The following is a 25,756-nucleotide window of genomic DNA, read 5'->3' on the forward strand; positions in this document are numbered from 1 at the left end:
CTTTTTGTGACGTCCCCTGCTCTCTAGGTCTCTTACTAGAGACACGATCTGCCCTTATGGCACCCTCACTGTCAGCTTGTGGAAGATGGGGGCAGTGCTGGTAGAGCACATGGAGAGAGAGGGCAGGTCCTCTCCAGCTTCTACCTTGCATTAGTCTGAAAGGTGCCACTGTCCATTCTCAGCAGAAGTGATCATAGCGGCTCAACTGTGCACTTTACGGTGTGCTGCATTACAGTAATAATGGTTCTCTTTGGAGTTTACAAAGAATGTTGCTCAAAACCACCTCACATAGGAGAGACTGAGTGTTATGGCCATTCGGCCCCCCATCCCGCTTCCTGCTTCCAGCCAACCACGCTCTCTCCCTCCTCCCACGTGCCCTGGGCGTTTCCTCTGCAAGAACCACGTGCTCATGTCCTCGTCCATATCATACTTATTTATGTGAGTGTTTTCTCCAGCCCTCTGTTCCAGGTCCTCACACTTACAGGTAGGAGGGTGCTTGGAGACCATCTTGTTTGGCCTCTTCCTTTTCCAGGTGAGGAAGTTGAGGCCCGAAGAAAGGAGACGATTTGGTTAAGATCCAGCTGGCCAGGCTTTGAAGTCCTGGCTGGTGACAACGACAATGTGGCACTCAGTGTGGTGACCATGGAAGAAGGGCAGCCCCTCTGGGGCCAGAGGAAAGAGGAAGTGGTCCCGGGGGCTTTGTCCCCCAAGAAAGCCCACAGTTTCCCTCCTCTGAATTCCTTTAGTCTGAGACAGATTAGGAGAAAATTGAGGTGCCTCATTACAGACAAGAGTAGATGGCCAGGGCCTGATGGACTGGTCCAACTCAGAAGAAAATGTTTTCTGTTGATTCTTTAGCTAAGACCAAGTCAGCAGGAAATCCTCTAGGTTGCCAGTGGATCTGAAAGGGAAGGGGAAGAGGATCCCTAGTGAGGCTCCAGAAGAACACTGCACAGAATGTTAGCACAGGACTCTGGAGCCTGAAGGACCGATCCCACCTGCCTTCATCTATCAGGTCCCCTCCCCACTCCCTCCTCTGCTCCCTTGGGGTTTAGTTCCTTCAAGGGAAGAAGGAAGGGCTCCCCTGAGAGAGGGGGTGCCGGAGTCCAGTGCGGTCAGCGCCGACCACGTGCTGGCGATACCCAGACGAAGGCCCCCCAGAGGTGCTCTTCAGATGTGGAGCTTCCAATCTTCAAGTGAGGACCGCGGCTGGTGGCGCTCCACCGCCGAGCTCTGCACTGCTGCACCGTCCCAGCCCAGGGCAGACCAAGTTGTCCGAGAGTTGGCAGTGGGGGAGTCACCAGCGTCCTAGGCCAGCAACTTGAGACGTTTTCTTCCCAGAGAAGCGCACCTGTTGTGATAATTACCATTCCTCAGTCTGTCTTAGAAACTGTCGAAATCCCCAGCGCTGCTAATTTGGCCCCTTTTTTGGTAAACGTGAAAAGGAGCTGCCTCCTGGAATTAAGCCAACAGAAAGAACGCTTTTGGGGGAAATTGTTCCCCCCACCCCCCAAGGATGTTTGCTCCAAGTGAGAATCGAACATGAACTGGGCAGATGAGCCAGGATGGTCTGGCTCTGGGGCCAGGAATGTGCCTCTGAAAGCCAAGAACATTTCCTTTAAAGGAGAAAGCAGCATGGGGCCCACCTTCCCATTCAAGGTGCTCAGCAGAGTTTGTCCTGAGCCTTGCCAAATCTTGACATGTTTGGGGTTTCTTTGTACAGTCACCCTTCCAGAGAGGACTTCTCTGCGGGGGACTGGGCTCCTCTTCGGCTCTGATTTACAGTCACTGAGGTAGTGAGAGGCTCGGGCCAAAGACCACATGACAGGCCAGGTCTGGGGCCTTTTACTCCTTGGGTCTGATTTGGGGTACAGTTCCTCAAGGACAAAAGTGGGGGAGCAGTGAGAGACCTTTTATCCCCATAGACACACAGAGAAACAAACCTTATATATACAGAGGCAGACACATATGGGATGAGATGCCTAATTAATTTAGAGTTATGTCAGTTGGGACCATGGAAGACTTCTTTTAGAAATTCCTCCTCTTAGAATCTGAGCTTCTTTCGAACACAGGCCCTTCCTGAGACCCACTCACCAGCTGTTCAAACTATCTTCCACCAAAACGATTCCTGTGCAGTGTGTGTGTATCTCCCATTATGCCTTTACGTGTTGTTTCCCCCAGTAGAATATAAGCTCTTTGAGGGCAAGAACCCTCAGTTTTTGTCTTTGAAGCCTCAGTACTTATCATAATGCTCAGGGTATAGCTTAAGTCCCTTTTGCTTAATTGATTGAATTTTGGGCCAGAGCTATCCCAGCCAGAACCCAAAGAATCTAGCAGAACTGAAGCAGCTGCAGGGGAGATAGAAATTAGGTCCCTTGGGTCTCTGTGAGCAGGTGCCTTCTCACAGGCAAACATAAATAAATGATTGCCAATTGGCCAACTCGATTCTTATCAACCCTTATCCACATGGCTTCTGTACATTCTCTGGGTGGCTTTCCCTGCCTGGTTTTCTCTGTACCTTAGGCCAGTGTTGTCTGTGTTGAGAGAACTTGCTATAGCCACTGGTTCCCAATGCCTCCCACAAGTTAAGAAAGGCTCTGGCTTGGAATCAATTTGTGCTTACTAATTTAGGGTTACCAGGGTCCCAAGGAGATTATGACTTGCTAGAACTTGAGCACCCCAAGGCTATTTTAACTCGTTCTAGAGCCTAAGGTGGAAAGAACGGTGGATTTGGTGGTTAGGGACCTGGCTTTTGAGTGCTTTGTGACTGACAATCCGTGTGACATTGGAGACGTTACTTTTCATCTCTGTGCCTCATTCTACTCTCCTGTATAACGATGGGGCTGAGTTAGGGAATGTCTCAAGTTTCCCACTATGAACTCTATGAGTTCACGCCTCATTAATGCCCTATTCAGAACCACTGTCTGTCCGTCCTTGTTCTTGTCTGCTGTTCATTTGGCGAGTGGTCTATGCCTCTGTAATGACGTTGGCGGGCCGGTGCCATCTTTCCTAGACCTCCCTGCAGCTCCGCTAATGGCAGGACCGGCTGTCAGGGGGAGAAGACGGGTTAGAACAGCTGTGTGGCCAGCCCAGCCAGGAGAGTGCCCAGTCACTGGAGGAGTGGGGGCAGGGAGAAAGGCTTCATTTCTGCTCCAGAGCAGCCAGAATATTCTTTTAATTAAACTAGCCTGAGGGGGATCTTCCTTAATATATCAGGTTCAGTTTGGAGAAATCACTCAGTTATCTGCCCACTAAGTACAGTGATGTTCATGCTAAGGTCAGTAAGAGGAAACCCCCCTTGGAGGAGTCCATAGACCAGGGAGGGTCCTGAGGAGTAGATGGTGACAGACACCCAGGCAGAGGAGAGGGGAGGGGGACAATGAGAGCAAAACAAACACATGGTCACATCTAGTCTTGTTCCTGTGGAGTTTTGATTTGCAACAAGAATCCAGACTAGCCAGGGATGATGGGAAAGATTGTTAGGTCAAGATAAAAGGTACCAGCTGTCGAAGAAAAAAACATTAATTTTAACACTGTACTCTATATTTAGGAATTAGTCTGCCAGAAGCAGCTTTATTTAATTTATTATTCATCTATAACCAGGTAATTTGGGGGGGGCAGGAGGGAGGAAGAGAAGGGAAGGGAAGGGGATCTAAACTGGTATAAACCCCACTCCCCTCACGCCCTCCCAACATGAATCTGTGCCCCAGGACATTTTAAACAAGTCATATAGCACCTACTGTGTGCCAGACACTGTGCTAAGTGCTTTATGGATTCAAGATAACTTAGAATTGGTCACAGAGGGGAGACATTGGCCTTAAGGGGGACAAGGAAAGGATTCTTACAGAAGGTGGGACTTTAGCTGGGACTTGAAGGAGGCCAAGATGAGGAGGGAGAGACCCCCAGGGCTGAGGGACAGCTGGAGAAAGCAGCCAGAGTCAGAGGCTGAGCCCGGGGGCCAGTGTCTCTGGGTGGCAGGTACAGGGAGGGCATGAAGTGGAAGAAGACTGGAAAGGTCAGAGGGGGCTGGGCAAGGAAGGGCTTTCACAGCCAAAGAAGACAGAAGAGATCTTGAGATGCAGCCTCGGTTAACATTCTAGAACTGAGCAGCCACGTCACTCCCTCATTTGTCCAGGATGCTCCCCTCATTGACCCAAGGGACCTCCTCCCTTTCATTGATCTCAGGGAGAAGGGCCGGCGCTGGCCGGCCAGTCCCTTCTGATGGGCAGATCAGGAAGAGATTGTCCTTTGATGGGGGGATAGCCAAGTCTGTGATTGGGAATGCAGTGACAACACCAGATAACAATCCAGCTTGGTTGTCACCATGAATTCACTTCTCTAAGAACCTCTATGAAAGCCAGGAAGCCTTTAGACTAGTCACTTAATGTCTCTGGGCAACTTTATAAGATTATAAATTGCAGAGAATATATAGGGACTTGCCTCACTTGGGGGTACCCTATCCCAACCCCTTAAATAAGAGACTTAGAGGAATCTGTAAACCAAGTCAAAACTTCAGTGAAGGGAAACTTTACCTCTGAACTTAGAAACTTGGAGGTCTCCAGTGGTGCCAGGACCTAGATGGGAGGAGTGAGTGGATAGAACCTGAGAGGGGCAGTCAGGAGGGTCTGGGTTCTAATCCCACCTCTGACACTCAATAGCCAAGTAACCCTGGGCAAGTCCCAACATTGGCCTCGTCTTCCTCATCTGTAGAGTGGGAATGATCATATCTGCTTCCCTTTCTCCTCAGTTTCTTTAAGGAAAATGTCTCGCAAATCTGAAATTGCTATGGAGATATTGGTTGTGGTTTATTTGAAGGGCGGTTGGGGGAGCATTATTTTCCCTGAAAAGCAAACAGTTACCCGTAGCAGTTAGCAGTACTGACACAATTAGTAGTCGTCCTTCAGTTTGGTTGTAGTTTCTCCGGGATAGCCTGGGAACCTAACTGCCATCTGTAGAAGAGGCGTCCATCACACCGGCAGACTTGAGCCAGATTAAAATGTAATTGGGAAATATTTCACAAAATAAATAAAAATGCACTAGAACATGGGGAATGTTTATAAGGAGTTTTCTGAGTCATTCGGGATCCCAATTTACAGGGTCAGTGGCCTCTGTTTCTTTGACACCACTGATTTATAATTGTCAGGAGAAAACGTATTCTGGGGTTCAGGCCACTGCCTTAGAAATGAAGCCCATATGATGTGGGGGAGGGGCCTTCGGGGACCGCCTCTGGGCCTCCCAGGGGACTCCACTGGCGAGCTAGAGCCTAGCAATGGCGACACCTTGCGACATCTCTTCACTCCGATGAGGGATCTGCCTCTATCTGGACACCAGCCAACCTCAGATTACCAAGACTGTTAGCTTGGAAACAGAAGGCTTCTCAAAGCTATTGATTTTCTCACAGTGGCTGCAGATTTTGCTATGGTTATAATTGATCATAGATTTTAAGCGGGGTTCAATCAGGCCATCACATCATGGAATCATAGAATCTGGGGCTGGACAAAATGACCTTAGAGAATGTATTGGCTAACGCATCCATTTTCCAGATGGACAAAGCTGAGGCCAAGAGAAGGTGAACTCTGCCTGGGTCCCAGAGGTTGGTAGTGGCAAAGATTCAAACCCAGGTCCTCAGACTCTGATTCCTGTCACTTTTCCATCATACTGGGCTGTGGGTGGGATGACCTTAGCATTTTTCTAAGGGTCTTCCATACCAGGGCCAAGTTTTAGGACCAGCTTCCCAGCTGTGCATTGGCAAATAGACCGAGGGCTCACTTCCACCTGCCTGCCTGTGTCTGAGCAGGGGCACCTTGTGCTCTTGGGGACGGGATGAGGAGACAGAAAAAGCCCTGAATTGGGAGCCGGACGCCGCAGAGGACCTGGGTTCCAGTACCAGCTCTGCGCTCTAACCTTGGGGGCCGCCCCATTCTGGGCCTGTAAGAGAAGGAATGGGCCTCAGTGGTCTCCAGAGGTAGCTTCCTCCTCTTCTCAGTGAATCCTTGGTTGGTTTGTGGCCTAGGTCCTGCAGCAATGGTGGGGGGATCTCCAGAACTGGGTGGGGTAAAAGGAAGCCCTTCTCCACTTAGAGCTGGTCAGGAGAGGAATGGCTTATGTTGGGAAGCAGCGAGGCCCCTGTCCGATACACACACACTCAAATACTGGAGCAGTTGAGTAACTCCGGCGGGTACCATTGTAGACGATACTTGCCCAGACACAGGTTGGACCAGGTGACCCGGGCAGTGCTGGGGCTGTCCTGGGGGGGGGCAGTTTAGATAAGACCACCTAGGAGACCACTGGCTTTGCCTCACAGTGGCACATCTGTTGATTTTGCAGGATTTCAATTTGAGGGCAAAACAAAAACGAAAACAACTATTCCCTTCATTTTAGGGCTGTCTGTGCCGGGCTAAGCTCTGGGCTTCAAGGGACCACTTTAATGAGATGACAAACTCATTTGCTTTCTCTTTGAGGAAGGCTGTGCGGGCCAGATTTGTTGTGGGCCAGGCTGGCAGCTGGATCCTTCACCCCTTTGATATGCTGGGAGCAGAACAAAGGTCCGCATCTGTCTGGCTCGTGAAGCAGTCTACCCTGATGGGCACATTTGTGTACGGGCCTGACATTTAGAGTCTACATTCAGGATTGCAAGCATCTGAGGTCTGGCTAAGAGTGGAAGCTAGCCACCGTGCAGGGTTCCATCGCAGGATGGATGCTGTGGGTGCCTGCCCTGCTGGGAGGCAGGTGTTTGGTGTGGAGGGAGGTAGTCAGCCTTTGGTCATGTGCTGACTTAGAAACCACAAATTCACATCCTGTGTCATATGATATTTTGTATTTGTATTAACATAGATAATCAACATTACGCTGTCTTTTATTTTGAAATTTGTTAAACCTTTCCTGATTGCATTTTAATTGGGCGCAGGCACGTTTGATAGCCTGGCTCAGAGTATTGAGCAGTTCAGTGACTTGGGTAGGGTCACACAGCCAGTCCGCATCAGGGGCAGGAACTGATGTGGGATCTCCAGGCTCCAAGCCACCTCCGTCCCCTCTGCCGTGTTGCCGCTCCTTGTCCGTGCCGCGAGTCTCTTGATCTGAGATCCGGGGTGAGCTCCTCTCTCTTTAAAGCCTCCCTTGGGGGTCTCACCGGCTCCCTGGATTCAGTGATGGTCTGGTGATCAGCCCAGATGGATGGGTCCAGCCCTGGCCCCCCCCCCCCTCCAGCCTAGCTCAGACAGCTCACACTGGACAGCCCCAGACATCTCAAACTCATCACGTCCACAGTTGAACTCGCTGTCTTTCCCAGATCCCCTGGCATCCTAGCAGTCATCCTCTCTCCCCCTTCTCTAGTCTGTGCCAGGGCTTGTCTGTTTTACCTATGCGGCGGCTCTCCCATACGCCCCGTCCTCTCCTCTGACACAGCCCCCGCCGTGCTGCAGGCCCTCACCACCTCATGCCCGGACAACAGTAATAGCTGCTGGGGTGGTCTGCCGGCCCCAAGTCTCTCCCCACTCCACTCTGTCCTCCGTTCGGCCACCAAAGGGATTTTCTTAAAACACAAGTCCGATCTTGCCACCCTCTTACTCAGTAAACTCCAGGGGCTTGCTGTGGCCTCCAGGACCAAATAGAAAATCTTTTGCTTGGCACTCAAAGCTCTTCATCACCTCTCTCCTCCTCCCTTCCCAGCCTCCTCACACCTCACTCCACCAGTGACGTTGGCTTCCTTGTTCCACAGACGAGCCTCTCTTGGCTCCGGGCGTTTTCTCTGGCTGCCCATCCTCCCCCGTGCCTGGGATGCTCCTCATCTGGGCCTCCTGGCTTCCTTCAGGTTAACCTCTCCCTTTCACAAGAGGCTTTCCCCTATCTCCCATAATGCTTGTGCCCTCCCTCTGGCACCGATCTCTGATTTATACCACATACGCCTCATTTGGACAGAGCTGTTGAGAGCTTCCTGAGGGCGGGGATGAGCCTTTGCCTTTCTTTGTAACCCCACTTATTAACACAGCGCCTAGCACACAGTGTTGACTGACTGATCACTCGAATTCATGTAGATGTAACCGATTTGTACCTCCATTCCTTGGATCATAGATGTAGAGATAGAATGGACCTAAGAAGTCTTCTAGTCCAAGTCACTCATATTACAATGGGGGAAACTGAGGCCCATAGATTTGCCCAAGGTCAGGTAAGTGTTAAGCAGAGCTGGGACTTGAACCTAGGTCTGCTGACTACAGTCCACCTCCCCAGGAGAGACAGGAAACAGTTTGATGAGAGACTGTGATAGACTGGAGGACAACCAGGGCGGTGGAGAAGTCTCCTTGAACTAAACTATAGGGTATTTACCTATAGAGACCTCTAGGGGGAGCCACACTAGATAGAGTGCCAGGCCCAGAGTCAGGAAGACTCATCTTCCTGAGTTCAAATCTGGCCTCAGACACTTACTAGATGGGTGACCCTGGACAAGCCACTTAACCTTGTTTGCCTCAGTTTCCTCATCTGTAAAATGAGCTGGAGAAGGAAATGGCAAACCACTCCAGTATCTTTGCCAAGAAAACCCCAAATGGGGTCACAGAGAGTCGGACACGACTGAAAGGACTGAACGACAACACTTATAATGGCAGATTTCAGCCCGACTGTAACATGATTGGGTCAAACTTGAACAGAAACAGAGACCAGCAGACCACACGTAAGCATCCCTAAAGGCTGCACGTTGACACGTTGGCTATGCTATTTGGCCTCTCTTCGCCTGGGGCTCTGACTCTGCCGTGCAAGCTCTTGCTGGGCAGAGTTAACTGGGCAGGTCTCTGAAGCTCAGCTAAGTGGCGAGGGCTCGTGTGTGGTGGATAATGGGAGTGGCTGAACTTTTAAACGTCCACTGGCAGGCTGGAGGGGCTGGCCATGGAGCCTCAGGTCCCCAGAAGAGCCTAGATAGAATTTGTTCCGTTGCTGCATTTAGAGAAGCCGTGTGAAGGGAGAGCAGTGGACTCAAGGGGGAGAAATCCAGAGTGCACTAACTAGGTGACCGTCCATGCTGGCAGATTGATTCCCGGTGGTCAGCCCTTCAGCTTCCTTCTCTGCAGAATGGGATCGCAGTCCTTCTGCTAGGTTGTTGCGAGGAGAGTGCTTTGTAACCGGAATGCACTAGAGAAATGTCCATGACGACTGTGCTCATGAGGAAGCGACTGTGTCGCTGTCCTCTGCCCTGCAGACCTCATCTGCAGTGCAGCGTTCCATCTGGGCCCGCCAGTCCGACGACATAAACAATCTGGAGAGTGTCCAGAGGAAGATGGGGGAAGTCTTGAGGCCGTGTGAGAGGAGGAAGCCGAAGGAACTCGGGGTGTTTGGCCTGGAGGAGAGGACACGAGAGTTGCCGTCACGTGTTGGAAGGGACATCGTGTGGTGGAGGGATTATGCTCCATCTGCTTGGCCCAAGAGGGCGGAGGAAGGAGCCAAGTTGGGGATGGAGTTAGGGAGGAGTTGCAAAACGGCCAATTCAGGCTCAACATTGGGGAAAACTACTTAATTATGACCTATCCCAGTGTGGAAGGGACTTCCTCGAGAGGCATCCCCCACTTGGAGATCCGTGGACTGGTCAGATGTGCTATAGTGTGAATCCTTTCTAGGTGTGGGTTGCGGGGAGGGGTGGCTGCTGAGGTCCCTGTAACTCTCAAAATCTCTGATCCTGTTATTTGGGCAGCTAGATGGTAGAGTGGACATGGCACCAGTCCTGGGGTCAGGAGCTCCCAAGTTCACATCAGGCCTCTGTCTGCCTCTGTTTCCTCATCTGTAAAATGGGGATAATAATAGCACCTACCTCCCAGAGTTGGTGTGAGGATCAAATGAGATGGTAACTGTGGAGCGCACAGCACAGTACTGGGCACACAGGAGGTACTAACAAAGCATTTGCTATTTTCTGTCGGTTTGATGACAGTAAGCCAGAGCAAGAATTGGAAGGCTACCAGCCTCAGGCACTTGACACTCACTAGCTGTGTGATCCTGGGCAAGTCACTTAACCCCAACCGCCTCACCAAAAAGCAAAAAAAAAAAAAGTAGAAGGCTAACTCATTTGGGTGCAGGTCTGTGGCCAGCTGGCCTTGGTGGGAAGATAAGGACAGCTAGAGGTAACTGGGCTCACGTGGCAGGTGTATACTAAATGCTTCTCTGAGGGGCTTGGCTGGAGTCATAATAACAATACAGTATCTCACATTCCTACTTGGGTCATTTCCTCGCTTTCTGTGTCCTCATGTGTGAAATCAGAGGATTGGAGAAGATGAGCTCCCAAGCCTCTCAGCTTTAAGGTGATTCTCTTCTAACACAGTGTTCAGTCTTGTCCTCAAAACAGCCTTGAGAAACACCCCGGACTGACTCTTGGTCAGTTTTTTTTTTTTAACAAGTTTGTTGTTGTTGTTTTTGCTAGGCAATGGGGTTAAGTGACTTGCCCAGGGTCACACAGCTAGTGAGTGTTATGTGTCTGAGGACGGATTTGAACTCAGGTCCTCCTGACTGTGGGGTGGTGTTCTACCCACTGTACCACCTAGCTGCCCCCATCTTGGTCAATTCTTTTTTTTTTTTTTTGGTTAGGCGGTGGGGTTAAGTGACTTTCCCAGGGTCACACAGCTAGTGAGTGTTACGTGTCTGAGGCTGGATTTGAACTCAGGTCCTCCTGACTCCAGGGCTGGTGCTTTATCCACTGCACCACCTAGCTGCCCCTATCTTGGTCAGTTCTTGAGCAAAGGGTTTCAGATTGTAAAGGGAAGGTATGAAACATGCTGAATTCTGCCTTTCATCAAAATCACGAAGCAGTCTCTGATCGCTTCATTCAGCCAATAAGCAGTGACTAAACACTATGGGCCATTTGTGCTCTGTACGGCTCTTGAGCGCCTACTGATACACTTGCTCTCTCCTGCAGTAGAATGTCAGCTCCCTGAAGGCAGGGAATGTAGTCCACCACTTAGCACAAGTTGCCTGACTCTTCGTGACTCCATTTGTGATTTTCTTGGCAGAGATACTGGAGTGTTTGCCATTTCCTTCTCCAGCTCATTGGACAGAAGAGGAAACTGAGGCAAACAGGGTTCGGTGATTTGCCCAGAGTCACAACTAGGAAGTGTCCAAGACTGGATTTGAACTCGGTAAGACCAGTCTTCCTGAAATCAGGCCCCAGTGCTCTATCCACTGCGCCACCTAGTGGCTCCATCTGGACTATATTGGGCTAGCTTGATTGTCAGACCAGGCATTGTACTAGGCGATAGAGATACAAAGAAAAAAATACAGTTAGTCCTTGTTGCCAGAAGCTTACATTTGGCTGGTGGGGGAACAATGTTTATAAGGATAAGTCAATACAAAGTCATTTTGAATGGGGCTTGGGGAAGGCCCCCCGGAGGAGGTGATATATGACTTCCTGAGCAGCTCATGGCGCAGTGGATAGAGGGCTGCGTCTGGAAGCAGGAAGACCCGAGTTTGGAAACAGCCTCAGACGTTTCCTAGCTGTGTAACCTTCGGAAAGTCACTTCGCTTCTGTTTAGGACGAGGATAATAATAGTACTTAGCTGGCCAGGTCGTTGTGAGAATCAAATGGGAAAATATTTGCAAAAAGCACTTAGCAGAGTGCCTGGCATGCGGTAGGCATGATAGAAATTCTCATTCCCTCTCTTCCCCCAACTCTGCCATTGATGGACAGTTTCATAGGAAACCATGTGAGTTCAGAAGAGAAAATGGGTAGATTCCGTGGAATGGACAAGGACCATTCATTATCCATCTTTTGAAGGCATGGGCTGGAGTCTTCCTCTTCATCCACCTTGGTAACTCCTTTGAGCTCTGGTCTAACTGGGTAAAATCCATGCCTGCTAGTTAGAAAAGGCCCCCAATTCTTCTAGTCATGAACGTTGGAATGAAGGAGAAAGGAAGCTCTTGCACTTTGCCCATGGAAGTCCCTCTGAGTCCCTTTCTGCCCTGCTGCTGGCCTAGGAATGTTGGCCAGAACGTTTGTGGGCTGGGTCCAACCTCTAGCAGCTGATCTCCATTGATGGACAGCCTGTCGTCGCAGGGATCCCCTTTCAGATAATATAACACAAGTGGGGAACCTCAGCGGTGGTGGTGAGTGTGCGTAAGTGACCTGAGATGAATTAACGGATTATGGTGGATAAAAATATATTGGTGTTCCCATGATCTGCCACCTACAAGCAGAGGAAGGCAAAAACCAAAACCTAACAGATCTGCAGAAAGAAAAATTTCCATTTGGGGAGAAAATAGAATCTGGGCAACTGAAGAGAGATGAACTTGGCTAGGCATGGAGTTTTGTAAGAAGGCTTTCTTGGAAGCTGGGACACTTCATTCCCACTACATTTTTAAAAATTTAACTTTAGGTTTTTTCAATTATTAATCATTTATTTCTCCCTCTCACTTCCTTTCCTTCCCTCTGAAAAAAAAAGGGAAAAAGAAAACCTTTGTAACAAATATGCCTAGCTAAATGAAATAAGTCCCCATATTGGCCATGTCCCAAAATGTGTGTCTTTTTCTGCATCTTCTATCATCAGCCCTTTGGAATCATGGTTCATTATTACATCGATCAGAATTCTCTTAGTCTTTCAAATTGTTTATTTTTATAAAGTTTTTACAGTTGTTTTCCTGGATCTTCTCACTCCTCTCTGCATCAGTTCATACAAGTCTTCCCAGGTTTCTCTGAAACCATCCATTTCACCCTCTCTTACATCATATTCATTCACTGTAACTTGTTCAGCTATTCCCCAGTGGATGGACATTGCCTCTGTTTCTGCTTCTTTGATTTCTTTAAAATGTAGGCCCAGTGGCAACACCATTGCATTCTTTTTAGTAAATTAAGTATTCAGTGTTTCTAAGTTTTTGAGATGATTCTCTACCCCCCACCCCAGAAAAGGGAAAAAACCATGACTTTTAAAGGGGTTTTTTTTGTATCACTATATTTGAAGATTGAGGCTCCTTTCTTCTGAAAGGACCATAATTCAATTATTAAATACAAGTCAGTAAAAATGTACTATAAAGAAATGTAGTATAAAGAAATATCATTTTGGGGTAACTTTCTAGGAACTTAATTATTGGAAACGTGGAGCCCGTGTGGCCCATGTCCACTGTATTCCACTGTGCCAAAGGACTCATGGTCTCATCCATGACGCAGTCGCTCACCCTCCTGGGTGTCTCTCCTCCTTTTCTTCTGACTGGCTTTCTGCTGAGAGCTTGTCCGGCATGCTAGGGGCCTTCCTTGATTTCTCTTAATGTTTTGAGGGTACCCACGCAGTCCATGGGCTGTCTAAGGGTTCCCCCTCACGTTTGCCAGTGACCGTCCCATCTTCTAGGCTCCTTTCCCCTCGTGTTCTCCTTTCGAATTCCTTGTTTTCACATGTGGCATCTGCGTGTGCCCACCTACCCTGTTCCTTCTCCATTGTGCCTTGGGTGATCATCCAATTCAGTCCTTCAGCAACTGTTGTGTTCCATGACTGCCAGCTCTCCAACGTCACCAGAGTACTGGAATTCACGACATGGGTCTTTGTCTCAGCTTTCATTGTACTAGACCTAACAGGTGCTGAGTGAGTGGCTTCCCCCCCCCCATGTTGGAATCTGAGAAGGCGCGCAGATATTGGCTTCTCTTAACGTAGCAAGCAAGCACTTCTCACCCCTTTAAACTTAGTTCACTCAGTGGAACCCCAAAATCTCGAATGTTTGAACTGAAAGGGTCCTTCCAGGTCCTTTAGTCAAACCCATCTTTAAAATATGAATCCCTTCTACAAGCACCAGAGTGAGCATAAACATGCCCTCATGGAGCTTATGACTAGAAGGAGAACCAGTCCACAGCCACGCATAACCAACCACAGGTATTTGATAGAGGTGTAAGAGATGCAAACAAAGTATTAGGTGGAGGCAGAGGAGGGAAAGGTGGGATCAAAGCAGACTTGCTGGAGGAAAAGGTACTTGATTCAGTCTTTAAGGATTTATGAAGCCCTGACTGTGTACCAGGCACTGTGCTAAACTTTAGGGATACAAAGGAAGGCAACATGTATATAAATAGATACATAAGTATACAAATGGACACACATAGGATACACACAAAGTAAAAGGAAGATAGTCCTAGAGGGGAAGGATGCGGACAGAATTTCACCTGGCAGAGAAGGGGTGTGGCATCTGTGAGCACAGGGACAGCCTTGAGCAAAGATCACAGAGCAAGAGCCTATCCATTTTTCCTTATGCCACAAGATAGAATTAAAAGCAACGAATTCAGCCAACACTTATGGAGCACCTACTGTATACAGAGCACTGTGCCCTGTGAGTGAAGTTTATGGCCTACATACAGTGATGACAGTTGGTGTAGAACAGAAGGGTTGGGAATAGGGAGTAGACAGTGAAGGACAGAGAGAAAAGAGAGGAGTAATACAGAGGCTGAGAGATCATCTCATCAGGCCCTGCCATTTCATAGAGGAAGAGACTGAGGTCCAGAGAGAAAAAGACACTTACTCCTCGGGCAGAAAAGAGAAGGGCAAAGCAGGGCAAAGCTGAGCCAAAAAAGTCTGCTAACATAGGAAAGAGAGGTTAAATTGAGGCACGTCTCAGCTAACAGGGGGGAAAGGTGAATGCTTAAGATTCAGACTTCTTTCAGTGCTGTTGACTAGGTCATTGAAGTCTTGTTGGTTAGGTGTTTGCTGTTAATTGTTCTTACACTCAGGTCACCTTGAAAATAAAGACCAGGAATTTACTGATCTCTAGGGTTTCTATTTCAAACTACTAACCTTTCAGGCATGAAAAACAAATTGAAAATGTTACCCTGAATAAGTGGATAAGCTCTATTTGCCCTTATGTATTTGTATCCGTTCCCTAAATTTCTCACCTAACAAGCCTTTGTCAAAGATCTGTGGTGTAGTACTTCTGAATCAACAGTTTTTCTTTTTATTGCAGTTGCATTGATTTTGTTCATGCAGAAGCTTTTAAATTTTGCATTTTATGGGGTACAGAAGTCTATCCTGCTCTACAGGAAAACAGAAGGGGAAGAGGATAAGAGAAGGGAGGGGGGAGAGATAGAAGGGAAGGCAGACCAGGGGAAGGGGTATTCAGAAGGCATGCCATCTTGGGGTGGGGGGAGGGGTGAGAAATTTGGAACTCAAAAACTTGTGGAAGTGAATATTGAAAACTAAAAATAAATAAATTCATATTAAAATTTTTTTTTACATTTTAAAAATTGTTGTCTTTTCTCATCTTTTTTTTTTGGGGGTTGTGAATTTTCTCCCAACCTCAGATCTGAAAGATACCTTCTTGTATTCTGCTAGAGTCTCTCTCTCTTTTTTTTTTTTTGAATGATTTGATGACTTCTTAAGTTGAGGCTGTTTATCCATTTAGAGCTTTTTTGGAATAGATGGTTCAAGAAACAAGCCTTCTTTGGAAGAGGGCTCCTGAAAAGGTCAGGCCGGGGGTGGCTCTGCTGACTCAGGTGGCCAGAAAACTCAGACCCTCCTGAAAATGTTCAGGCCGGACCTGAGAGATTGAAGCCACACAGATTCCAGTCAGACGTCCCACATCGCCAGTAAGCTATGGGGAAGTTTTGTTTCAGAAATGTTTGTTTTTGCCAGATGTGCTGGATGTTGTCAAGGTGCACTGAGATGTTTCACAGGACAGCCGTTGGAGGCTCATTTGTTTTCTTGTGAAATGGACCAGCCCAGAGCCATCCTTTGCATTCCTGATTCTTTCCAAGCTTTCCAGCCAACATGTTGCTAATCAGTTCCAGTGATCGCTGTGGCCAGAGATCAGGAAGGGTTGTTTTCAAATTGATGCAGGAGGTAGAAGGGCCTTGGTGTCATTTGGGGAGTTTTGTTATGTATTCTCCTTAAAAAAGTTTGGACTCTTATGTGGTTTAGAAGGAGAATGTCTTTAGTTCCAAAGACAATGGATCCTTGGGGGCATCTTTCATCTGGTTTACTGTTGTATCTTTCTAACTCTGGCACGTTCAAATCTCAGTTCTGCTACAAACTTCCTTGGGAAAATCTATTTTTCTTCTCTGGGCGCCAGTTTCTTCGTCTAAATGAGGGGTTTGGCTGAAATGATCTCTAACGTCTGTTCCAGCCCCAAGCCCCACGGTAACTTCTCTGATCAAATGGCTTGGTGGTGCCCGTTTTCTTTCATCTGATGTGGATGCGCAGAGGCAGAGTTGGCAGCTGGAAGGGCTCCCATGACTCTCAGCTTCCACGGCTCATTAGCATCGCTTATAGACTTCGAAGCCCCTGCTGCATGCACTTTGGTTCCTGTGAACCCAACTGGGCTTCATTAAGCACAACTTAGATAGCCCTGGGCATAGGGAGATGCCAGCAGAGCCAGGGATAGAGGCCCTATTGTGGCCTTTTTGGAAGCCAAAGTGTTTGGAAAGGCAACCAAACAGAAGACTGGGGTCGCTTTAGCCACCGTATACCTGAAATGACTTCCCTTCCTGCTCCACCCAGTGAAATCCTGTAAAGACCCAGGTCATCTGAAAAGGTATCATGCTGTCAGGGATAGGGCAATTGGTTTGGAGTCAGGAGGACTTGGTTTTAAACCCTGCCTCTGACATTTAAGAGATGGGTGATGGTGACCCCTGGAAAATGCTCCCACCTCCAGAGAGAACTGATGGACTCGGGGTACAGACTGAAACAGATTTTTTTTCACTTTTCCTCATTCTTCTCGTTTTTGTGTGTGTGCGTGTGTATTTTTGCGACATGGCTAATATGGAAATCTGTTTTGCATGACTTCACATGTATAATTGATATCATATTGCTTGTCTTCTCAATGGGTGAGGAAGGATCAGGAAGGAGGGAAAGAATTTGGAAATCAAATTTTTAAAAAATAAATGTTTAAAAAGTTTTAAATGTAAATGGGAAATATTTAATGAAATAAATAAAAAATGTAATTTTTAAAAAGAGATGTGTGACCCCAGACAAGTCATGTCACCTCTCTGTGCCTCAGTTTCCTCATCTGCAAGATGTATGTATGTAGGAGTGAGGAGAACTTGGTGGCTTCTGACATTCCTTCCAGCTCCAAGTTTGTGCTCCTATGACACACCACCTCCTCCATGAAGCCTTTTCTGATTTCTCCAGTGGCCAGTAACTTTTCTTTTTATATTTAGATGGAAATCTATCTACAATTTTTTATTGTTATGGGATCAAACCTGTGATTTCACTGATGTGAAAGACCCCCTGTCCCAGCATTGATTAACATGATATTCTTCTTTGAGAATTGTCTGGGTTACTGAGAGGTTAAATATCCAGGATCGCATAGCTGCCTGTGCCAAAGGCATTACTTGAACCTAGGTCTTTCTGGTTCTAAGGCCATTTCTCTATTCTGTCTTGCTGTGTGTGTGTGTGTAGGGAGGTGTGTATACATATTTTGCTGATTTTTTTTTATATCACTCTTGTTTCGTAATGATCCCCTCCCTCCATGGAACCCTCTCTTGCAATAAGGTATGGTTAAGCAAAATGCACCACGATGTTGGCTGTGTCTAACAGTGCAGGTTACATCGTGCCCCCATATTCATCCCTTGTGCTGAGAGGACAGAGCTGTGTGTCACTGCCGGTCCTCAAAGGCCCAGCTGGGTCCTGGGTCCTCCACTGATGCGAGTTCTGCTATCAATCCTCATGACTTTGTTGGGTGTTATTTTGGGTCACTATGTACGTTACTCTCAGCTCTGCTTACTTCGCTCTGTATCAGCTCAAAAAGTCTTCCCAAGTTTCTCTGAATCCTTCATATACATAATTTCTAGTGTTGAAATAATATCCCATTATGTTCATGTGCCACAGTTTGTTCAGCCATTCTTTGATCAGTGGACGCCATCTTGCTCCCAGTTCCTCAAAAGTATAAAAACTTCTGTTATCAGTATTTTGGTATGTTCACTTTTTTAAACCTCCTTTAAGGGTATGTGCCAAGTAGTTTTATGACTGGGTCAAAGGATATAGACATTTTAGTGGTTTTTCTCATTGAATTCCAATTTGTTTTTTAGTATATTTGGACCAATCCATTGCCCCAGCTGTGGACTACTGAGCCACCCTTTCCATAGCTCCTTCACTATTAGCCATGTTTGTTTTTTTTTTTCTGTATCTTTGCCAGTCTGATTGGTGTGATGTGAAAACCCAAGAGTTGTTCTAAATTGTAATTCTCTTATTATTAGGGACTTGGAGCCATCTTTCATATGGTTGTTTATAGGTTGCATTTCTTCTTTTGAAAATTGCCTGTTCCATAGGTGAAATATGCAAGACACAGTAGTCAATGACTATAGTAATCTATTATTTGATAAACCCAAAGACCCCAGCTTCTGGGATAAGAACCCACTCTTTGAAAAAAAACTTCTGGGAAAAGTAGAAAAGAGTATGGCAGAAACTAGGCATAGACCAAAATCTCACACCATATACCAAAATAAAGTCTAAATGGTTTTACAATTTAGATATAAAGGCTGATACTATAAGCAAACTGGGAGAGCAAGGAATAGTTTACCTATCAGATCTATGGAGAACAGAAGAATTCATGACCAAACAACAGATAGAGAACATTACGAAAAGCAAAATGGATAATTTTGATTACATTAAATTGAAAAGTTTTTGCACAAACAAAACCAATGCAACTAAAATTAGAAGGAAGGTAGAAAATTGGGAAAGAATTTTTACAACCAGTCTCTCTGATAAAAGCCTCATTTCTGAAATATATAGAGAATCAAGTCAAATGTATAAGAATACAAGCCATTCCCCAACTGATAAATGGTCAAAGGATATGAACAGACAGTTCTTAGATGGAGAAATTAAAGCTATCTATAGTCATATGAAAAAATGCTCTAAATCGTTATTGATTAGAGAAATGCAAATCAAAACAACTCTGAGGTACCACATCACACCCATCAGATTGGCCAACAAAGACAAAACAGGAAAATGATAAATGTTGGAGAGGATGTGGGAAAATTGGAACACTAATACATTGTTGGTGGAGTTGTGCACTGATCCAACCATTTTGGAGAACAATTTGGAACTATGCCCAAAGGGCTACAAAAATGTGCTATGCACCCTTTGACCCAGCAATAGCACTTCTAGGGCTATATCCCAAAGAGATCACACAAATGGGAAAAGGACCCACATGTACAAAAATATTCATAGCAGCTCTGTTTGTGGTGGCCAAGAATTGGAAATTGAGAGGATGCCCATCCGTTGGGGAATGGCTGAGCAAGTTGTGGCATATGAATGTAATGGAATACTATAGTGCTGTAAGAAACGATGAGCAAGCTGACTTCAGAAAACCTGGAAGGACTTGCATGGCCTGATGCTGAGTGAAGTGAGCAGACCCAGGAGCCACGTTGTGCAATGACTAACGTTGATAGACTCAGCCCTTCTCAGCAATGCGAGGATCTCCAAAAGCCTCCTGATGGAAAACGCCGTCCACCCCCAGAGAAAGAGCCGTGGAGTCTGGATGCAGATGGGAGTAGACTGTTTGCTATTTTTACTTCTGGTGGCTCCTCCTATTGGTTCTAATTCTTCTTTACAACGTGACTAATGGGAAAATCTGTTTAATAGGAACGTAGAGCCTATAGCAGATTGTGAGTCACCTTGGGGAGGGAGGGAGAGAAAATTAAAAACTCAAAAGCTTATGGAAGTGAAAACTTAAAAAAAAAAAAGAAAATTGCCTGTTCCTATCCTTTGATCATTTATCTACTGGGGCAATTATCTCATGCTTACGTAATAATGATGATTCTAGCTGACCTGCTTATAATAAGGTTTTAAGGTTTCCAAAGTGTTCTAGAGGCCTTACTGCATGTCCTTCCCGCAACAGGCCTGGATGGTAGACTATGAAAGAATTCTTATCCTCTTTTTAAGGATGAGGAAACTGAGGTACACTGATATTCTATGACTTGCCCATGGTTCTGTAGCTAGGAAGCGTCAGACCCACCTCCTCCACTCATTCTGTGGCTCCCTGCTCACAAGAACATGACCTTCATGATCCCCCAGCCAAGGACTCTCCCTGAAGGTCCAAGCCAGCTGTGTGCTGCCCTCCTTGATCTGGTGCAGTTTCCCCAGAGGACTCAGAAAGCGAGCGTTGTACCGGTTGCTGAGGACAGAGGCGCCATCCTTATTTTTGTTATCCTCGTGTCCAAAGTCTCATGCTCCCTGTGGATTATTTGTTTCTTTTCCAATGAGCCTGAAATACGATCCAGCTGTTTGAAATGGCGGCGCCTCATGCCTTTCATCTCCTTTGTTCAAAGAGCTGGGGAGCTCAAGTGTCCTCACTGAGAACATTGGCGCTCATCGCCAAACAAACTCACACCTTATCTCTCATTCTGCATCAACCAGTTCATTAAACTGGGTTTTGATGTTTGTATTTTTATCCTCTGCGGATGGTTCTTTATCTCTACTTGACTCTTCACCAAAAGGATTTAGCCATTAAGTCTCCAGAGACCCAGGCACCAGTGTGTGTCTACTGGTGGCATTTTGGCTGATGGCCAGAGTAGTGGGCATCCAGGAAAGGACTCCTTGTGGCCAGCCCCGCCCCCCAACCTATAACAGCCATGGACACAGAAGCGTGGGATGTCTGATCACCGCCTTAAAGGCCATGTAGTACAACCCTCTTGTTATGCAGATGGGGAAACTGAGGACACAAGTGGCTTGACCAGGGTCCCATGGGTAGTAAGAGATGGAGACAGCATTTGAATCCAACTCCTCCAGCTCTAGAGATGGTGCCCCATTCACCATGATGCTGCCTCTCACATGTTCTAAGCAAATGATTGGATGAACAAAATAAGTGAGTAACTGAATTGATGTGGGTCAAACAAGATGGTGGAGTACAGCTTGCTTTTCCTAAAGCCCAAATCCTCCATGTACTCAAAGGCCTAGGATGGCTCCTTCCCTCTTGCTTCTAGGATAAAATATGAAATCTCTAGCCTAGTGTTTAAGGCCCTCCATAATATGGTTCCCATTTCTTTCTGTGGTCTTGTCTCAAATTATTCTCTTCACACACTCTCCATTTCCATCCAAATGGCCTGATAGCGATTCCCTAGAAAGGAAATTCTATCCCTTTGTACAGGTGGCCTCCCATGCCCAGAATGAACACCTTCCTTACCTCCATGTCCTAGGATGCCCGATTCCCTTCAAACCACTGCCTAGCGGCTACCTCCTCCATGAGGCCCTTCCTCTCCCCTGCTTGTTAACAAGCTCTCCATCTTGACATCAGTATTCTCTAGCACATACACTATACTTACTTATCTCTGTGCATGTATTCCCTCTCCCATTAGAAAATAAGTTTCTTGAGGGCAGGGACTGTTTAATTTTTGTCTTTGTGTCCCTGAGTTGGGCACAGGCCAAGGACATAGTCACCATTTCATGCGTGCTTATTGAATTAAGCTGGTTTGGTGCCAACGGAGGGCATCCCCACAACGACACTCACATCACACCCGCCTTCTTAAAATGGCTTTTTCTCCATCGTTGTCTTCTTCTCTAGGTGATCAACATTGATGGCACCAAGAGAAGAACCCTCTTGGAAGATAAGCTCCCCCATATATTCGGCTTCACTTTGTTGGGGGACTACATCTATTGGACGGACTGGCAAAGGCGTAGCATCGAACGCGTCCACAAGGTCAAGGCAAACCGAGACATCATCATCGACCAGCTGCCCGACCTGATGGGCCTGAAAGCCGTGAATGTGGCCAGAGTCATCGGTGAGAAGGAGAGGCGGCAGGAGGGAGGGCGAGAAGATGGTGGGTGGGGTCGGTCACTCAGGCTGGTTCAATGGGTGCATTCTTGGTGGGAAGCATGGCTGGGCCACACCAGCTGAGGTGATGGGAGGGAGGGCGAGAACATGGAGGGTGGGGTTGGTCACTCAGGCTGGTTCAATGGGCGCATTCTTGGTGGGAAGCGCAGTGGGGCCACCCCACTTGAAGTGGGGTGAGAAGAGCCTCATCCCTTCTCCTTCCAGGGGGCCCAGCTTTCCCTTTAAGCGCTTGGGAGAATGGGAAGGGGAGGCGAGGCAGTAGGTCCTTCCTCATCAAAAATTTCAAACTCAGTCTCTAGGTTTACTGGTGTTTAATGGGAAGGTGTCTCTTATTTTATCTTGGAGCACCGTGGGGAAGTGGAGTTACCTTTATGCACATTTTTGCCCTTTGTTTCATGTACAAACACAATGTGAAATTCAGATTTAGACTTATTTTGATTTAGATCATTTTAGAAAAACAGTCCAGAAGACAAGTGTTCTTCGCTCTTCCTGAAGAGATCCCAGCTCCTTGTCTCAGGGGACTCCTGTCCTGTAGGCATCAACAAGCATTTATTAAGCACTTACTGTGTGCCGGGCACTGTACTAACAGCTAGGGACATCAAGAAAGGCCAAAAACACTCTGCTCACTCTTAAGGAACTCATATTTAAGTCTAACTATGGGTTTGAGGACTGGACCTGGAACTGTGTCAGTGCAAGGCAAGGAAATTCCCTCCACTAGATGCAGGAGTCGCCCAAAGCATTGGGGGCTTGGGGACTTGGCTGCAGTCACACAGCCAGCATGAATCAGAGGCAGGAACTGAACCCAGGGCTTCCTGGTTTCAAGGCCAGTTCTCTATCCACCCTACCAGGCTGCCTTATCTGAGCCCCTCCCAGGGCTGGCCCACCGTGAATGATGGGAAGAAGCCAGGGTTTTTGAGTTCCAGGACCTGATTTGAAATAGGGTTGATTCAGGCACGGGAGAGATTGGCTGGCCGGCCTGAAGGAAGCCAGCTAACCACTGTCTGTTTTATCAAAAATAATTGAGTCTTTGGCCAACAACAGAGAACAAAATTTAGACCCCTGGTGCTTGTGTTTGGGAACTTGAGAAAGTGACTGAGCAGAGATAGAATTACAGAATTGCAGAGCTAGGAGGGGCCTTGGAACATAGAACATCTGATATGGGAGGGGCTTTGGAGCACAGAACATAGAACAGCTGAGCTGGGTGGGGCCTTAGAACATAGAACACCTGAAATGGGAGGGGGACTTTAGAACATAGAACATCTGAACTGGAAAGGGCCTTGGAGCACAGAACATAGCACAGCTGAGCCGGGTGGGGCCTTAGAACATAGAACACCTGAAATGGGAGGGGAACTTTAGAACACAGAACATCTGAACTGGAAAGGGCCTCGGAGCACAGAACATAGAACAGCTGAGCCTGGTGGGGCCTTAGAACATAGCACACCTGAGCTGGGCAGGGCCTCGCAGTGCTGAGTGGAACCAGGGTTGGAGCCCTGGTTCAGCCCCCAGGCAGAAGCTCTCTTTCCCATCGGCCCATGCTACCCTGCCCGCCCTTCGTCCTCAGGGCCCCCCGGGTGTCCTCAAGCCCGTGGTGGGGTTTCTCTGCCAGCGCCCTGCACTTAGAGGCCGGACGCTTGCTTTCAGGCACCAACCCGTGTGCAGAGAAGAATGGGGGCTGCAGCCACCTTTGCTTCTTCACCCCCCATGCGACCAAGTGCGGCTGCCCCATCGGGCTCGAGCTGCTCAACGACCTGCAAACCTGCATCATCCCCGAAGCCTTCCTGGTCTTCACGAGCCGAGCCGCCATCCACAGGATCTCCCTGGAGACGAACAACAACGACGTGGCAATCCCGCTGACCGGTGTCAAGGAGGCCTCTGCCCTGGACTTTGACGTCTCCAACAGTCACATCTACTGGACGGACGTCAGCCTGAAGGTACGGCTGCCCCTGTATCACCGGCAGCCTGAGGGCTCCTGCCGGAAAGGCACAGCCTAGGCTGGGGGGGGGCTCGTGGGGACTGGGAGAGGCTGCAAGGTGTAGGAATTGGGGGGCCAAGGTGGGGTTCGACCCTGCTGAGTCACTCACGTGGCTTCAGCAAACTTGGCTAGACTTGCTCTTGAAGAAGCCTGTTTCAATGAACTGCCTTCAAATCAGGGCTTCTTCACATATTTTTATGTCCTGGACCCCATGGGCAATGGTCTAGGGAAGCCCAGAGACCCTTTCTCAGAATCACGTTTTTAAATGCCTGAAATAAAATACAGGTGACAAGGGAAGCCAATTAGATTGAGATAAATATTCAGAATTAAAAAAAAAAGTTCATGAACCCCAGGCTGAGAAACCCTGTTATAAATACTTCTGAGAATTCCTTCAGGGTGCAGAAAAACCATTTTTCCTCTTAAATATTCACCCCATCTGCTCCCACCTGCTACCGCTGCTTCTCCCAAATGTCATGGGTTAGCATGGACAGGGACTGTGAAAGGTAAACTTGAGGGCTGCATGTGGGTCAAGAAGCATGGAGATGTTGAGGTATAGTGGATAGATTTCTGGGCTTGGCGTCTCAAAGACCTGGGTTTGAATCCTGCCTTGGACATTTATCACTGTGTAACCTTAAGCAAGTCATTTTCCATCTCTGGTCTTCAGTTTCATCATCTGTAAAATGAAGGGGCTGCTGGCCTGCCTCTAAGAGATCTCCTGGCTCTGAGTCCTCGGGTCTGTCCCGGGCCTTCTAGCCTGAGCTCCATTCACCTAGTTTTAGTTGATAGCCCTAGTTCAAGGCCCTGGCTCTTTTGCTTTGGGTGTTGCACAACAGGATTCTGGGAAGGCTCCCTCAGCTCCCCCAGACCTGCCCGAGGGCTCCAGGATACAGAGAAGGCAACTGGAGTTTGAGTTTCTCCCAGAGGACAAAAAGTCGCCTTTTCCTCCTGGACTTGGCGGTAAAGATGGGGGCTCGTTTCCGAGGGGCTGTCTTAGTTCTCTGGTGGCCTTCCCCTTGCCTCGTGAACGTTTCCAGGTGGACCTCTCTCTTTCTCTTGGACTCCGTGATTTGCTCTGCGCTCGTCCAGGAGGCATTGTTTTCTCTCTCTGCTCCTGCAGACCATCAGCCGGGCCTACATGAACGGGAGCTCCGTGGAGCATGTGATCCAGTTTGGCCTGGATTACCCTGAGGGCATGGCCGTGGACTGGGTGGGCAGAAACCTCTACTGGGCAGACACGGGTACCAACCGCATCGAGGTGGCTCGCCTGGATGGGCAGCACAGGCAGGTGCTGGTGTGGAAGGATCTCGACAACCCCCGGTCCTTGGCCCTGGACCCCACCAAAGGGTAAGGAGGACCCAGAAGCGGCCCAGCGGGGTGGTCACCACCGAGGCCATGGGGGGCAGAGGCTGAGGATTGTCTGGATGCGCATGTGGTGTCTGGGGCAGGAGGTGGGCTGACACCTGCCGTTCATATGTTGAGGACAGTAACCATCCACTGAGACACGGTTAATCAGGGGTGGCCTTCTGGAGGAGGTGAATCTGGAGCCAAGTGTGAGGGGAGTGATAGATGGCAAGGTCGGGGAGAGGCTGGAGATTGGAGGCCTCCTGTGGTTGTGATGTTTGAAAGGCTTGTGGAATCGTGGAAGCATTCACTGGTGGCTTAGGGAGGATGGTGTTTCCCCCAACAGAACGTGAGGTCCTGGAGGGCGGGGCCTGCCTCCTATCTGGATCTGCAATGCTTAACAGGGAGCCTGACGCATAGTAGGTTCTTAGCGCCTGGTGGGTGGCTGGTGATGGGAAAGGAGAAGCTGGGTTGGAATCCCATCCCTGTCACTTCCTAGCTGCATGACATCACACTGGGTGACAGTGGCCAAGCCGGCTTACTGCTCTCTGCCTCAGTTTCTTCTTCTGCAAAATATGGATCATTATACCCACAGTGTTTCCTCATAGAGTTGTGTTGAGGATCAAATGAAAAAGTGTTTGTAAAGTGACTTATAAATCTTTTAAAAATCTTTTTCATTTTAATACTAAGAACTTGGCAAATGGCAACAGACACAAACATGTCCTGATAAAAGAAGAACAC

At 47.9% G+C, this 25,756-nt stretch overlaps 1 protein-coding gene across 2 annotated transcripts in view; it reads left to right on the top strand.

Annotated features, from left to right (window-relative positions):
* LRP5 (LDL receptor related protein 5) overlaps positions 1-25,756 on the top strand; it is a 152,543-nt gene that overhangs the window by 98,669 nt on the left and 28,118 nt on the right. The window contains exons 8-11 of one of the 2 annotated variants that reach the window (XM_078148553.1): positions 10,983-11,108; positions 21,433-21,649; positions 23,344-23,633; positions 24,792-25,018. In XM_078148553.1, the coding sequence (XP_078004679.1) occupies positions 10,983-11,108; positions 21,433-21,649; positions 23,344-23,633; positions 24,792-25,018 (860 nt within the window). The remainder of the gene's footprint in view (positions 1-10,982; positions 11,109-21,432; positions 21,650-23,343; positions 23,634-24,791; positions 25,019-25,756) is intronic. The other variant, XM_020968128.2, reaches the window with a different exon arrangement.

Source organism: Phascolarctos cinereus, unplaced genomic scaffold (genome assembly GCF_003287225.1).
Source record: "Phascolarctos cinereus isolate Bilbo 61053 unplaced genomic scaffold, phaCin_HiC Scaffold_9;HRSCAF=440, whole genome shotgun sequence".
Taxonomy (NCBI): Eukaryota; Metazoa; Chordata; class Mammalia; order Diprotodontia; family Phascolarctidae; genus Phascolarctos; species Phascolarctos cinereus.